Below are 17459 nucleotides of genomic sequence, written 5' to 3'. Positions count from 1 at the left end.
TCCAGCAAATAAATTGAAGAATAGTTTCTGATGTTGCTGCTTTTCTATGAACAGCTTTGTTTGCCTTTGCTTCCCAGTATTATCTCTTTCAGTGTTGCACCAGTCGTCATCATTAGCAATATCCAGAAAGATTTACTACTACTGTCAGAAAACATTCACTTAGCACATATAATGTTCTAGGCTCTGTTGAATAAATTAATAGATAAATAAAGAGATGGGTTAGTACTAGATTGTGAGAGAATTATATGTCTTGCTAAATTATCTCCTTGAAGGCAATGTGAATCATTTAAAACATTTAGTGGGGTAAAATCATACTCTAATTTGATGATTAAAAAAATCACCAGGGTAGAAGTTTGGGGAAAAGTTTGGAAGAGAGTGTGACTGGATGCAGGGAAATCAGTTAACAAGATTTTGCTGTCCTATTTAGACAAGAAATGATGCAGGCTGGATCTATTTCATGGCAAGAGAAATTGAAAAGGAAGGTAGATAAAAAATCTATTTAAGGAATCCAACTCGTAGAGAATTAGACTGAAGTCACATATTGAAAATGAAGAGGAAAGGTGCAAAATACATTTCAAGAACAGAAGTCCTTTCAGGATCTCAAGACATGGAGGAACATGGAGTTTTCATGACTGAGAAGAAAGCTGGACAAGAAAGATAAAATGAGTACAATCACCCAGAGCTAATTTTTCCTACCATGAACAGAGATTTAGCAGATTAGAAGATACAAGTGAAAATAAGAGCCACTTATCTTCCTACCTGCACTTCAACCCAGCAATACAGGTTTCACTTATCTTCATAATCTCCCTGGCCAAAAGAGGACTTCTGGGAACTCTGCTCTATAGTGGAGGAAAAACAGAGGCAGGAAACCATGGGGGCTAATTGTTTCTGCCTCAAAGGAAGTTTTCATGGCAACCCCTCAGCCTTAGGAGAGTAAGCCCTGATATCCCTGTAGTGCAAAACTGGATATCTATCCAACTACCACAAACAACCACAACCCTAGCTGAGCTATCCCCCAAACTCTTGCCACATTTAACACTATTCTTTGAGCTCTAGAGAGTTAATTTAAAGAAGTTGAGATGATTTATTTAGCCTGCATAAAAGTTAACTTAAATGGTTCTACTTCGTGTCTGAAGAACATTATCATTTCTTCCATTTTCCAAGTAAAATACTTATAAAAACACATAAAAAATATAAAATCATAATAACACTGAAAACTAAAACTGATGGACAGCTTATTGTTAGAATTGATTACGAATTCCATGGATAAGGTGTGAAAATCACAATGGGTGGCAATCCCCAATTATCTAATTTTTTTGTTTGTTATGATCTCTTTTCTGCTAAGCTACATTATGAAAATAATATATTACATTATGTTAACAATAATAGAGAGAGTCATGATAGAGAGAAGGAAAAGAAAGTTAAGTTATGGAACTTAAGTCATGGGGAAATAAATGACAATAATTAATTATTGAGTCTGAATTAGATACAAACTAAAAAAATTATTAATTTAAATATAATACTAGTGAAATCTTAAAATAAGACATTTACCACAAATAAATTAAAAGAAAAATTATAGGCTAAGATACATAGAAAAGAAAAAGAAAAAAAGGCAGCAATAGTAAAATTAGACGGAGAAAAAAATCAAGATAAATAATTAAATTATAAAAGGAAGATAATTTTATATTGGTAAATATTTCAATTTATAATTAAAATGGCTATCATTAAGAAAATTTCTATACTAGGCTATGTTCTCTTATAATATCAAATAAGAAAATTAGAATATACTAAAGAAATTAACAGAAATGGTAATATTAGAAGACCACGATATCCTCTCCTTTGGATTTTGGCAAAGATTGTAGGCAAGAATTGACCTATAGAGGATACTAATTATATATTCATTTAGGTTAATACATATTATACAGATAATACAAAGTATGTTGCACACAAGAAGTATCACTCTTTTAATAATAAAATATACAATTGCAAAATCAATGAATTTAACTAAACTAAATATCACAAAAAAATTAATAGAAAACAGAATAATATGTGGCATAAATAATATAGAAAGGAAATTAATTAATTTTTGTAAAAATATAAAGAAAAACACTAGTAATCTAACAGAAAAATGAGCAAAGAACTTATTACATACAAAAGTAATACAATTTATCTTTAAAAATACTGAATAAGTACGATTTTTTATTACTAAGCCAAGTGAGGATGCCATAGGCTATGCAGTCTTGAACATTGCTGGTGGTAAAATTTTCAGGGAAATAATTGAAAAATTTGAGACTTAATAATGCTTGTACATTTTTTTATTTAGTAAAGGATAACTCCATAGAAATAATACAAAGTATCTAAAAGATGTAACCATATGAATGTTCAGTGAAATATTATTAACGAAAGCAACAAAACATCTAAAACAAATCCATAATCTCTGATCTGAAGCCCTTGGAAAGGAATTTTTTTAAAGTCGTCATTTTTTGGACTTTAGAATGCATTGACTATACCTCAGGGATAAGAGAACATCTCATAATCCATTAATATTTCTGCTGTGATATATATTACTTTAAGCAGAATAAATATAGATGATAAATAGCCTCACATTAGTTTAGGTGAATCTTGCTACCAAATTAGATAAGGCCAGCTCAGTTACAAAAACACTTTTCTTTTCACAGCTGTTTGGATTTTGAAACTATAAAGAACTATAGGAAAGGGATTTTGAAGTTATAAGAAAGGGGATTTTATTGATGGAATATTTGAAGCATCCATAGAATATGACTCAGCAAAAAATAATTAGAGTCAAAATGTTTTATAGGACAGGAAAAGTCTCTTTTATATGTACTAGGTAGAAATGTTAATATTTGAAACTGTATATACAATTTAATTTCAATTTTAAAAAATATTTATGTACACAAAAAGATGCAGGTAAAATACTATGAATGTTAATAGTAGTTCTGAGTGTTGGGTTATGATTGATTTTTCTGTTTTATTTTTAAGTCTTATCTACATTTTTCTAATTTTCAAAATAATGAATATTTATTCCTTTTATCTCTGGGAAAAAATACATGGCTTAAAAGAAAAAAAATGGGGACATAGCTATAGTGTAACTTAAAATGTTCTTATTTAAGTTGTTATTATTAGGATAAACCTAAGTAAGTATTCTTTAGCTCATGGAAAAACAAAATCATATATTTGACAAAAAGAAGTCTGAATTTCTTGGCTGTAAAGGTGATTAATTAGCAATAATATTTCACCAAGGAATGTTTTGGAATAACTATCCCTAAGGAAAATTGAATGATTTATAACTTCTGCCTATAAGCTTTTATTTATCATAAAGAAGTGTTTTATGTTCCAATTTCTCTTTTTAGAAGAATGTTGATAAATTAGTGATCGTGAATTATATGGAGTTTAAAGAAAAGGGAGTAAGAAATGAGGAATTAGCTTCAAGAGTCTTTCGATACCTTTTTACTATTTTCATGCTGGAATGTGGAGAAAAGATAACACAAGAAAGTACTAACCTATGTGCTTGCTCAGTAAAGTTCACTATTATTCAAAATGTAACTGAATATATACTGTAGCCTCTTTATGAACCTTCTTAGTCTCAGAATTTGAGTTCTCAGTCAAAACTATTTAGCATAGCTTCTGTAATTTTTCTATTCAACACAGACCCCCTGGAAAAATTTTTTTGAAGTTACAGAAAAGTTACCATGAGTGACTTGGGCTCTCTGTTCTGTAGAGAGACATTGGAATTGAAATACTCTTAAGGCTGTGTCAAAACAGACTCTCCCAGAGGATACCAAATGTTCAGTACTTGTTCCATTTCCCCAATTCTGTTGTAAATAACAGCTTATGATCTCCTCTTGTCAGGCCATCGTCACCACTTGACTCACACTGGGTTAGTAGTGAGCACCACAGCAGCTATTTTTGGATCTTTACAACACAGACCTCTGGCTAACCTATATCAAACCCATGCTTCACATTCTCTTGGTAAGAAAACATGCAAAGGTTGCTCCCTAAACTTCTCAGATTCTTTCCCAAAATTATGTCTGCTTTAAGCCTCAAGGTTAGGGGAACTGACCTGGGGCTAGCTATCTGTCACAAAGAACTTAACTGCAGAATGGCCTGATGCATCTCCTTTTGTTTTGCTTTTAGATTGATTCAGGTCCTGTTAATACAAATTAATATATAGAAGCCTCTAATGGTATTTTTGAAAGCAGAAGAAATCCTATGAAGGGGATATGATCATTTGTAATGAACTTGAAGTCTTTAGCAATAAGAGAAGATAAACTTGCAAAGGGTGAAACATGTAGCTGCAGACTCCTTGGATATTGGAAAGCCTGAGAATTTAAAGTTGTAGGTCCTGGAAATACATATATTACCCAAGAACTAAAAAAAAAATGGCTTAGAAACATCAGGGATGTTCTGGGCTAAGCAGTGTGTGCCAGAACCTGCTTGCACTGACTCAGTGCAGTGGTTTTTTTTCCTAAGTCCACATTCAGTGATGTCACAGTGGTAGCCTGAAATTGGTCATGGTTGAAATGGTTAAGCCACAGAAATCATCAAACACTACAAAATAGGGCTCTTTTTTTCCCCTGAGGCAGTTGTTAAGCATTTGCTAGCCACAGTCGAAAGTGTATAGTTTTCAGAATTTTTAATAATGTAATTAGTAGTAGGTATGATTATATACTCTTTCAAAGTCAGTACTGTATAAAGAAAAACAAACTCTACACATGAAACAGAATATTATTTAAAGGCAAACTCTGGTTAACTGAAGATATACATTGTAAACTCTAGGGAAAATATTAAAAAAAAATTTAAGTATAAATAATAAGTCAATAGTGAAGATAAAATGGAATCATAAGAAAAATGCCAAATTAACCAAAGAGGAGACAGTAAAAGAGGTTAAAAGAAATGAAGAATAGATGGAAGAAATAGAAAGCAAGATTGTAGATTTTAATCCAACCATATCAAAAATGACAAAATGTGAATAATCTAGACATAACAATTAAAAACAGGGATTGCCAGATTGGATTTTTTAAAAAAGTATATGCTATTTATAATGAACTCCATTTATATAAAACCACAGATAGGTTAAAAGTAAAACTAATAGGAAAAAATAAACCTTGCAAACATCAATGAAAGAAAGCTGGAGTGGTTATAATAATAGCACATAAAGTTACTTTAGAACAAGAAATATTACCAAGGTTTAAGAGGAAAATTACATAACAATAAATGGGTCAGTTCTCCAAGAAGACCTAAGTATTCTAAACGTGTACACACCTAACCTCAACATAACCTCAAAATACGTAAAACAAAAAGAATGCTGAAAGGAGAAATAGATAAATCTGCGATTATAGTTTGACACTTCACCATGCCTCTCAATAATTGCTAGAACAAGTAGACAGGAAATTGGCAGAGATATAGGAGAAATAATCAACATCATCAACCAATCTGTCAATATAATGTTCTATTATTGACATTTATAGGACACTCCATACAACATCTAAATAAGCATTTCTTTCAAGTACAAATGGAACATTTAACAAGATAGACTATATTCTGGGCCATAAAACAAACTTTGGTAAATTTAAAAGAATAAAAATCTTACAAAGTATGTCTTTAGACCATAATAGAATTAAACTGGAAATCAATAAGAGAAACATATCTGGAAAATTCTCAAAATTTAGAAATTAAAGCTGCAATGAATATTCTCATGTATTTGTTGCTGCAACCTTTTTGAGTTCTATAATTTTCTTAAATATGTAATTTAAAAAATATGATGACCGTCTACAGTACAAAGAAATTACTATTGGCATATGCAATCGTTGTTGTTGTTGTTTTTATTTCATAAGACTAATTATACCATGTCTCAAAAGGACTCTTGGCAGAGTTACTGACCTCAATTTGAAACTAAAATTGAAGAACTTTTCCAACACCATCCTACATATACCTTTGTCCACATGACAATCTCCTGTTTGACATAGCTCAAACATCCCTGAGAAGCCTTCCTTGACAATGGTCTATGGAGGCCCACTCCTCATTATCCCTGCAAAGTGACTTTCCTTCCTCCATGTTCCTATAGTCCTCTGCCTGGTTAACCCCTCTTGTCCTTCAAACTTCAGCTCCAGGCTCCATGTAGGCATTCCATGATTCCTCTCCCCTACTCATCTTTACTAGGTAGATACCCCTCTTATATAAACCCCAAACACTCAATGATTAGTGTAAGTTTTCTCAATAACAGCACTATTGAATTGTCTAAGATGGACTAATAAACACATAAGCAGACTAATCAGTCAGTATGATTAGAGGCACTAATTCAATGGTTCTCCAATGGGGAGTATTTGCCCCTCAGAGGACATTTGGCAATGTCTGGAGACATCTTTGATTGTCACAACTAGAATATGTGTGCTACTGGAATCTAGTAGGTAGAGACCAAGGATACTGTTAAACATCCTACAATGCACAGGAGAGGCCTGCACAAGAAAGAATTATTAAACAAAAATGTCAACAGTGCTACTGTCCACTTATTCAGTTGATTCATGCACCAAAATTGTCTGATCTTTGTTTTTGTGATTAAATCAATCAACAAAAGTATTTTAATGTAAAGATGCTATAAAACTGACAGGTTATAATCCAGGCTTTCAAGATATAGTATGAGAAAGAAGAGGTGAATATTTTTAAAAATACACATATGTGTGTGTGTGTGTGTGTGTGTGTGTGTGTGTTTGTGCGTAAATGGGAGCATAATAACTATTCATAATTATAGATGGCCATCTATACATAAACCCTTCATAATTTATTTTAATCAATTTGTTTCTGTTTTAATAAATTGAATATAACAGAAATAAAAATGTTGGAACCAAAACTATAATGCTGGAAGAATAGAGAAAAACACATTCTACCTATTTTAAGATCCATATTAAAATGCACATAATTAAGGGGGAAGAAGAAAACATTAGATGAATTGTAACCCTATGGAGTAGTCTTTTCAATAATAACCAAAGCAATTATTATTTCCAGGAGATTATCTAGCATATAAAATGCTAGTCATGCATAGAATTATTATTAGGCAGAACATACTTATCTTTTATATCTTAATTTTTATCAGGAACATACTCCATTAAAAATTAATCAATTATAAAAACTAATCCATTAGGTTGAGTAACCTTTTTTCTAGTTTGTGATCTTTAAAAATTATTACAGAAGCAGAATATGCATTGTAAAAAATTAGAAAAACATAATTAAATCAACCCTTCACCAGCGGAGCCACCACTACTAATTACCTAATTTCTGTATTTCCAGGTCTTAATACTAAGACAATATTCAAAGTTCTCACTTGATCAAAAAATATCACATACAGGTGGTATTTTCATTCAAATGTCAAATGTAGGATCAAACTTAAATCTGGATTTTATGTCCCTTAAGTTTCTTGTAATCAATCACAATTTCTTTTTCAGGATGACTTTTTAAAAAACCTAGTCCAATTATCTTCTGCAGAATACCCCTGGATTTGTCTGGTTTCTTTGCTATTCTATCATTTAACTTGTTAGTCTATATCCTGCATTTCTTACAAATTGCACATTATATTAGAGGTTTAATAAATCCAATTTAAATATTTTTGCCTAGAATAATTCATAGACAGTGGTGTATACTTAATGTAGCATTATATCAAAAAGCACATAATATCTAATTAACAACCATAGATGAGGTTACAGTTGATTGATTCTTATACTAAGTTATTTTGTTTTTCCCTCCAGTACACAAATAAGGTTTTCACTCTTGTGATTAAAAATAATGTGTGAGGTTTTCTTTTAGCAATTAACCAATGGCCAGTTTCCAATCAACCATTTACTTAATGATTTTGACACCAATTAATAATCCCTTCCCTTAATCTATAAATATAATTTGGGTCTGTGAAATTTTTTTTTTCTAATTCTACAATCCTTCTATGTTTTATAACTGGCATTTTTCTGTAAAACAGCACCTTTCTTCAAAAATTGGGTTATTTAGTTACCATATCAGTGAGGATGTAAGCAACAGAATTCTCACAAATCCTAACGAAAATATTTGAACCACACCTTTGTAAAAAAATTTGGCATTATCTAGCCAAGTTTAAGATACACACAATATATGACCCAGCCTTTCCATTTTAGGTATAGCATTTTCCACTTAAAATCAGAAATCTATATTTGTAATCAGACATTTTAAAAATAAATGCTAATTTAGAATGTATTTCTCAATATTTTAAATAAGGAAAATTATACTGTTTTATGTATCAATTCAAAACCTCAACCAATTTCCTAAAACATAACTAATTCACAGTAAAATACCTACATATATAAGTAACAAGCTGTCATGTTAAAATGTAAAATGACTAAATTGTTCATTAAAATATTAATATGGTTATTTCAAACAGTTGCTTTGTATGCAGCAACATGCTATATTAGCCTGGGTTCTCCAGAGAAACAGAAACAAGTGGATATGTACATATAAAATATCCAATTGATATAATATATCTTACGATATATGACTTATTGTATGAAATTGGCTCACGTGATTATGAAGACTTGGAAGTCCAAAGATCTGTAGTCAAGACCCAGGAATCTGCTGAAGACCTAGGAAAGCCAATGGTATAGTTCCAGTCCAAGTCCAAGTCTGAAGGCTGGAGAAGACCAATGTTCCAGCTAGAAGATAGGAAGAGAAAGCAAATTCTTTACTCAGCCTTTGTTCTCTTCAGGCTGTCGATGAAATAGATGAGGTTCACCCACATTGGAGAGGGCAATCTGTTTAACTCACTCTATCTAATCAAATGTTAATCTCATCCAGAATCACTCTCACAGATATACCCAGAATAATGTTTAATCAAATATCTAGTTACCTCTTCAGTCAAGTTGACCCATATAATTAACTATTATACATGCCCTTTGTCAATTCTGGCTGTACCTTTCAAAACATTCACACTTAACAATTCTATTTGGAACATAATTCAAGACTTCCCCTCAGCCTGCCCCCTGTACACATTGTTTTGTTTTTTAAAATGTAGTTTTGAGTTTAGGGGACATAAATACAAATTTTTCATGTGAGACATCAGCTGACAAGTAGATTGCAAAGACACCTATATTCTAAAGTTTGGATATCAAAATCCAAGAGGTATTCTACTAGGGAAATGTTAAAATATGCCAATACCTACCCTAAAAACATATAAACATATGCACCATATTTACAGTAACCAAAACATATTTATAGTAACCAAAAATTTCAAACAACCTGAATGTCCACTTATAGCAGCATGACTGAGTTGAGAAATATTCATGCAATGAAATAGTATATCATCAATAAAATGATATAGCCCAATGCTATATACTATGGATGACATTGAAAACACAATATTGAACCAAAGAAGATAAATAAAAATAATTCCAACTGTATGATTCCACTCATATTAAGTTCAAAGCAGGCAAACCAGACCATTGTTTAGGGACATATATAGGTTATACAAACATAAAGAAAAAGAAAGATATGATTATCATTTTGACAAAAGCATTTGCAAATGAGCTTGCACTTTGCAAATGCTCAAAATTACCACAAATGCAGAACAGAGGACACCTCCCAGAAGAAGGGATAGGATTTTAGTTAGGGAGGAAACCACAAATTAGGTGGATGCTCTTGGTTGCTGCCAAAGTTTTATTTTATAAATTGGATTACACAAGTATTTGTTTTACAAGTATTCCTTAAACAGTACAGATATATTTTATAAACTCTTCTTAAGTATATAAATATTTCATAAAAGAAAAGGAAAAGAAATAAATGGAAAATTTTAAGTTAGGCATTAATATAGGAGATATGACTGTAAAATGCTGCTGAAGGGCACCAGTCTCTGCTTGCTGTATCTGACATGTATCAACACATATAACTGAACTGCAGAAGATAAAAAGAATAACTAAAATAAGTCAGGGACAAAAGCATTTGCAAAGGAGTTTGCACTTAGAAAATGCTTGAAAATAATACATTTGTTGGATTGGAACTCGATGGATGAAAAATCTTTCATATAAATAAAAAGCTTAAAAAATAGTCTAGAAAGATAAAAACTGAACAACTTAATGGGGACATAATAGGCATTCATAAAATCATAAAATATAACAATACTGTAAACATAGCTTTGTGCAATAAATCCTGCAATTTTCAAAACATTAGAATGCTAATGACATTCAAAAGAAGTCATTTTGAACAATTAAAAGAAACTGTACACAGAAAGCCATAAAGTTGCAGTACATTATCATTACATATCCTTAAAATTTATATGTGACAGAAAAAAATCAGTCAAAATACTCAGCCTCAAAAGAAAATGTTCCATTTCATAACTGTTTAAAATTCAGTTAAAATAAATGTTTCTCAACACTTAAACCAGGCTCTGGGACATGAGGCAGAAGTTCAGAACTATTCTCCTAGTGACTTCTGATTTCCCGTAGAATGCTGCCCTCTGCTGTGTTACTTTCAATTCCAAAAATACCACTTTTCTATGGCACCCAATTTTTGTAAAAATTTCCACTTTCATTTCATGAATGAAATGTAGCTATCTTCCTCCTAAAACACTTCATTTGAAATTACTGTCAATTATAAACAAGTTGAAAATGGCTATGATATGTTTTCAAGTATACTAAGAAAAAATCAATCTAGTTTTACATTAATGAAAAAACATAAAATGATAACTATGTATTATCAATTGTTCGCATTATTCAGAGTACAAGAACTAAAATCTGGAATATTTTAAAGTATTTTAAAAACATGTTCAAAGCTAGATATGAGTAATAAAAATTAATTTAAAAATTACATATTCCTAGTGGAGAGAAAAGAAGTAGAAAGGGTAAGGGGGGTCAAATATTTGGTGGTGGAAGGAAATTTAACTTTGGGTGGTGAACACACAATGCAATATATATGTAACATATTATTGATTGTACACTTGAAATCTACTCGATTGTATTAACGAATGTCACTCCAATAATTCTAATAAAAAATTTTTAATTACATGTTCTGAAATATTTGGTTTAAATTACTATTGTTTAATTCAGCAGCCATCATAAGAAACATTTTTCTTATTTCAATGATGCCACCATCACTCAAAATCAGTTTTGAACCATTTGTATAAAATTGCCTCAAAAGGTGTTTCAAAGAATCATTAGAAAATCAATCTATTTTATAATTACACTTTTTGCTAAAAACATTAAATTTCACCATCAGCATTATTTATAAACTTAATATTAATATTTAAACATCATTCTTATTTTAAAGTAGATATTATTTTTGGAACTAAAGATCTTCTACTACTTAGGGTACTCAAAAAAATATGATAAATAATTTTAAGAAATTCTGAAAGAGGAATTCCAAAGTTTTTGTCAATAACTATAACATATATCTTTATGTATAGATATATAGATATATATTGAAAAAGAAAATAATCAAACTGTCAAGTGTCAGTTTCTGTCTAGAACGTAGAGAGTTACAAGAGAATGTCATTCCTACCATAACAATAACAAGCCAGATAACCTATAAAATCATACTTCATTAAAAATTCATCAGAGAGCTAAGGATGGGGGGAAAATATCTAATGAATTAAAATCCAGATAGTTATGAACCTCTCTTTGGAGTGAAAGGACCCAATAGTTTCCTCATGCTTGGTAAACCAGTAGAAAAGGAGAAAGCTGACAGATAAATAGATAAGAAGAAAATTGCCAACCTTTCAAGGAATTTTTGTAGACCAAGGGTAAGCTGGCAAGATGGTTTAGAATCCTTACAATGTAGAGTACATCACGTACCAACACATTTCATAGGCCTTTACAGAGTGGTCATGAGAAATAGTGGAGCTAAGGCTGAAACTTTTTAAGCACTCAGGCTTTACACTAATACAAGGCAGCAGGCACCTAACATCAGGAACATGGGCTTTTGCTGAGAGAATCCCGCTCCACCAAGGTACAGTGTACAGGACCTCATGCACTTTGAGGGCATTAAAGAAAAACTGAGACAAGTTCTATAAGTACTCTAGGCCATACATGAGTAAGAGGCAAGAACCTATGACTGGAATAGGGTCAAGAAAGCTGAGAGACTCTTCTCTGCAATGTATGCATGGAGGATTTCTTGCAGTCTGAAAGCAGAACTAAACTCTGTAGGGGGACTCGGGGCCCTCAGTGGGTACAAAACAATAACTGATTTTGGCTGGGGCAGAGGCAAAAGATGTGAGATATCCCTCTGAGATTCAGACAAGCAGGGCCTGAGGAAGGCTGATGGCAAAGTAGGAGAATGGAAACAAATCCTCCAGGAATTCAGGTCCCAAGTCTAGCTGAAAAGAAAATCTGATCCCTTGCAGAAAATATTTAAAGCCTGTGGTGGACTATATCTAACTAAAGAAAAAGTCAAGTCTATATCCCAATTATGAACTAGGTTAACTCATCTCTTCACATTACTAGCCTGACAGAAAGGATGTGGCCTTTTCTGGGTATAAATATTATTTGCCTCGGTTTCTATTGCTCAAAAATATGAGACATGGAGAAAAGAAAAAATGTGACATTATTGAGAGGAAATGGTCAATTAAAACCTGATCCGACGATGAATAGCAATGATAAATATATTAAGGAACCTCCTGGAAAAGGTGAATGGCATGTGTAAATAGGTGGGAAATTTTAGAAGAAAACTATAAAAAGGAGACAGATGGTAATCCTAAAAATGAAAAATAAAAGATAATGAATTATTTGATGAACACTTCAGATGAAAGTCTCATTGAATCTGGTGACAATAGAAACCATCTAAATTAAACACAAAGAGAAAAAAATTTAAATAATAAGGTGATCAGAACTCCAATAACCATGAAATAATATCAAATAGGCTTTCATTTGTGTAGCTGGAGTCTTAGAACAAGAAAAAAAGAACAGAGCAGAAGAGGTAATGATTATTTTCCAAAATTAATGGGAGATAATCAACCCAAAGATCTAAGTTCAGTGAAACCCACAAAGAGTAAATGCAAGAAAACCACGTCTAAGCATATCATAGTCATACTGCTGAAATCTAATGGATAAAGATAAAATCTTGAAATCAAAGAAAAAAAGAAATATTGCCTACAATGAACAATGCTAAGAGTAATGGCTGACTTCTTATAGAAAAAAAAAAATGAGGGGGATAGGCAATGGAATGGCATCTTTAAAGTACTTAAAGAAAAACTGCTAATCTGGAATTCTATATTCATTAAAAATATCCTTTAAAAATGAAGTCAAAATAAAGACATTTGGAATAAGTCAAAAACTGAAAGGATTCATCTCATCTCCAGTAGATCTGTGCTATAATAAATGCTCACTAATGCACTTTGGGTTTTTTTCCCCCCATTTTTCTCTGTTTCAGTTGTATAGTTTTGATTGCTATGTCTTCAAGTTCAATAATCATTTCTTCTGCAATGTTTAATCTATCATTAATCTCACACAGTATATTTTTCATTTCTCACCTTGTAGTTTTCATCCCTGGAAGGCCAATTTGGGTCTTTAAAACATCTTCTATCTTTCCTTAATGTGTACAATATTTATTCAGCCTCTTGAACATAGGGAATTTGGTTATAGTAATTGATTATCTTGTTTTACTAATTGTATCTTCTGTGTCACGTTTGAATTAGTTTTGATTAATTGATAATTTTTCTCCTCCATATGGATCATGGTATCTTGCTTCTTCACATGCTGATAATTTTTGATTGGATGCTAGACATTATGAATTTTGTTAGATGCTATATATTTTTGCATTTCTATAAATATTTTGAGCTTTATTCTGGAATGCTATTAAATTACTTAGAAACAGTTTGATCCATTCAGAGTTTGCTTATAAGCATTGTTAGGAGGATCCAGAGCAGCATTTAGTTTAGGATTGATTTTGCTATGGCTGAGGCAAAACACTTCTGAGTACTCTACCTAACATTCCATAAATTGAGAGGTTTCTCCCTTTGACCGGTGCCTTCTGTAAGCCATGGATATTATTCCCTCCGATCCTTTCTGGTGGTTCTTTTTCCAGCCTCAAGTAGTTTCCTCACTCACATGTACCGATCAGTACCCAGATGAAGACTCACAAATGCATCTGCAGATCTCCAGGTATCTTTCTTCCTCTCTCTGCTTAGCTCTTTCCTCCATGCTACTCTGCCCTATGAACTTTGGCTTCCTTGGCCTCCCTAGACTCCCCACTTCATCTTCTCAACTTCTTAACTCTGTCTGGGCTCTCTCCCCCTTATGGCCTGAGAAAGTAGCAGGCAATAAGCTGGGGCAATTATAGGTCTTATCTCATTTGTTCATATAGTAAAAGGAATAACTACCCTTCATTGCATAATGTTCAATGTCTTGAAAACTGCTGTTTCATATATTTTATTCGGTTTTTGTTTAAACAGGAAAGTAAATCTTATCCCTTTGAATTTACCCTTCCTCTTGGCTAGAAACATAAATCTTTGTATCATGCTTTTTTTTAATATTCTAAATCTATGTGGTCTGTACATTATTACTGAAATGCTGATTTTTCCTTTCACACCTATTTGAGTAGGAATCCTTCTATTCCTGTATATAGAATTTAGAAAACAATATAAATAGTAAGTATAGATTTTTGAGCGAGCAAAACTACCCACAAGCAGGAGCACCCATACACAAAAAAGCATAATAAAAGGACATTGACCCTACAGTATTCATCTGTTTACCTACTTTCTTCTCCTTTTTAAAATTCTTTTCTGACCTTTAGGACCAGATGCTTATGCATCTCTATGATTACTTGCTACTCTAGGAAGGGAAAAACATAGGATGTCTAAAAACCCTTTTAGATACCATACATTTTGCAAATTTGCAAACTCTATTTTGTCTAGGCAATGTAGCCTTGCACACTTTCTCTAGAATGTCTCTAGAAGTGATGAAACACATACACCACCCCACACATGCACACATAAGTTAGTGTCTATATTTTACCATTCAGGTGGAAATATATTTTAAGAATTAACTAAAATTAATCTCTGATGTCTCTCTTTTGGACATCCCTCCTTCCCTTCAGACATATACATCACAATCAATGATTATGAGTGATTAAAATAAAAAGTAACATCCTGTCTTCTTAAGCACACTGAAAAAAGGACAACATGAGTAGTTTACAAATGCTTCTATTATTTGCAGTATTGAGAATAGGCCACCAGCTGTTATTCAAATAACTAAATCCTTTTACTGAAAGTTCAAAATAGAGGGATTGGCTAGATGTGGATGATGCATTATGATTATATAATTCAGTGTTATGCTCAGGGGCTGTTGCTTTGAGGAGAGTGGTTATACAGCTCCAATGACTAAGCATCTTAATTTGAAATTCTTATTACATGTTGCATGCCAATGAAATAGAAAAAGGGGTTTGCATAACACTCGTAGTATTTTTCTATTGCTTCCATTTCCCATATTAAAAAATATTAACAGCATCTCATGAAGTTTTTGTTCTTCGAAATATTATTTAAGAATAGCACAATTTAAATATTCTTTTAAATATTTTTTAAAGTCAAGCAGTTTTGTTTTGCCTCTCAACTATGTTTGAATCTATTAAAGCAAAGTTTAAAAATGTGATTATTTGGATAAATTCAGGAAACCCCTTCCTCTGTGGCATTTGAATAAAAAAATTGTAAAAAATAAATAATTTTTGGCATCTATGTTAAAGAACTTTATTAAATGCTGTAACCTTGGAATTCTTCACATCATTCCCTTTTTTAGTCATATTCTGTAACTGACCTCTGCATTTGGGAGGACAGTCTAGCTTGTTGGTAAAGTGTCAGATTAAAATTTTGGATCCCTGAACCTGAAATGATAGTTTTCTAGTTCAGAGGTTTTCAATTTTTGTTCATCTTTGACACACAAGGGATGATGCTCCCATGCATAACACAAGGCATTTGCATTACCGAGACTTGCCTTCTGTAATTCTACTTCTCTTTTAAGGAAATATTGGGAGGCAAGTGAAATAAAGTGACTTTATTATGAGATTAAGCTTGAATCTTGCCAAATTTATTTTAAAGTAAATCATCATCAAATAGGAAATAACTTGATGTATGGTAGTCTCCAGGTACTCTACTAGGTAGGCTCTCCCAAAGGTAACATAAGGGCCCACAGATCAAATTAAGATAACTGAATCACATGGTTAGTTGAATTAATTGAAAACATACATCAAGAAGCAAGGAGAAAGAAATGAGGTAAGCTAACATACCTAGGATAAGGTTCAAGCAGGATAAAATGTATTATGTCACCTGAATCCTGTGTCACACAATGTTCATTTTCCTTTCTTTCCCTCTCTCCCTCTCTTCCTTGTCCCTCCCTCTCTTCTTTCTCTCTCTCTCCCTCTCTCCTCCCTTCCCTCCTTACTTCATTCTCTCTCTCTCTCTCTCTCTCTCTCTCTCTCTCTCTCTCTAGTTCTCTGCTACATCAGCCTTCTCTGCTTATAATGTAGTTCTAAGACCAGAGTAAAAGGTAAGAAAGGAGACTCAGCAGATAGAAGCTAACTGGAGCCAACAACTACTTGCTCTATCAGAGAGATGCAAGATTAAGTATTTCTGGTTGGTAGCTTGCCAATAACCTCCTGAGCAGCCCCAGCAAAGGACACTTGTGCCACAATGGATGTCAGTGGGTAGCCAATTTAAGGATACCATAACTGTCTTGACTATTTCATGACTCATAGATGTTGAATGCCTACTTGTTCCTTTCATCCTTCCCTATATTTGTTTAGAACACATACGTACTATTTAATTTATCTATGCCTAATGTGTCCCACAAGCTATATGTTAACTTAGTTTTATCTAAGACTATTCTTAAATAATGCAGCAAATATACATAAACATCATGTGCAAAATATAATTATTAACATACCGGTGGATCATTCTTATATATTTTTTTAAAAAATGCTGATTGATCACTCATCATGAACCAGTGACTCTTCTGGTTGTTGGAAATTTGACGATGAATAAAAAATTTAAAATCCTTTCCCTTACATAGCTTACATTTTAGCAAGAGCAGCATGGTTAAGGAATACTTCTTCAGTTCATATATTCATGGGTATGGATATCTACATTCACATATGTATAAATGGGTGGCTATACATATAAATGTGTGTTGAATACTTAAGTTTTTGATTAGCCTAGTTCTACTACTACAAAATCACAAGACTAAGGTCTAGAAGTATCTAAGTATTGAGGCTAATGATAAATTACACTGCACTTTCCTAACACACTGTGTCCTCATGACTATAGAATACATGGGATTGAGTAATGGCTCTGTCACTGGGTGTCTATGGACAAGGCACTTAATCTTGATGAGCCTCACACTGTATATACAGTTTACCTAAAGACTTAATGATAATATGAGGAATATAAACTAGAAAAGTATGCACAAATATAATGGAGTTCCCATATTATTACCCCAATTTGTGAAGTAAGC

The 17459-nt window shown here is 32.4% G+C and overlaps 1 protein-coding gene across 7 annotated transcripts in view; it reads right to left on the bottom strand.

Moving 5' to 3' along the window:
* The window catches only part of FBXO4 (F-box protein 4), a 163350-nt gene that overhangs the window by 122515 nt on the left and 23376 nt on the right, over positions 1-17459 (bottom strand). For 6 of the 7 annotated variants that reach the window (XR_003048625.1, XR_003048626.1, XM_025052150.1 and 3 more), the window contains exon 6: positions 8557-8687. Coding sequence is in view for 4 of the 7 variants with exons in the window: in XM_025052150.1 (XP_024907918.1) it covers positions 8593-8687 (95 nt within the window). In the remaining 3 variants the exon portion in view is untranslated. Of the gene's footprint in view, positions 1-2297; positions 8688-17459 lie in introns of those variants that run through there. The other variant, XR_001517601.2, reaches the window with a different exon arrangement.

The sequence above is a fragment of the Pteropus alecto genome, unplaced genomic scaffold (genome assembly GCF_000325575.1).
Source record: "Pteropus alecto unplaced genomic scaffold, ASM32557v1 scaffold338, whole genome shotgun sequence".
Classification (NCBI taxonomy): domain Eukaryota; kingdom Metazoa; phylum Chordata; class Mammalia; order Chiroptera; family Pteropodidae; genus Pteropus; species Pteropus alecto.
The sequence above is the reverse complement of the archived record's forward strand: the minus strand, read 5'-3'. Positions and strand labels throughout refer to the sequence as shown.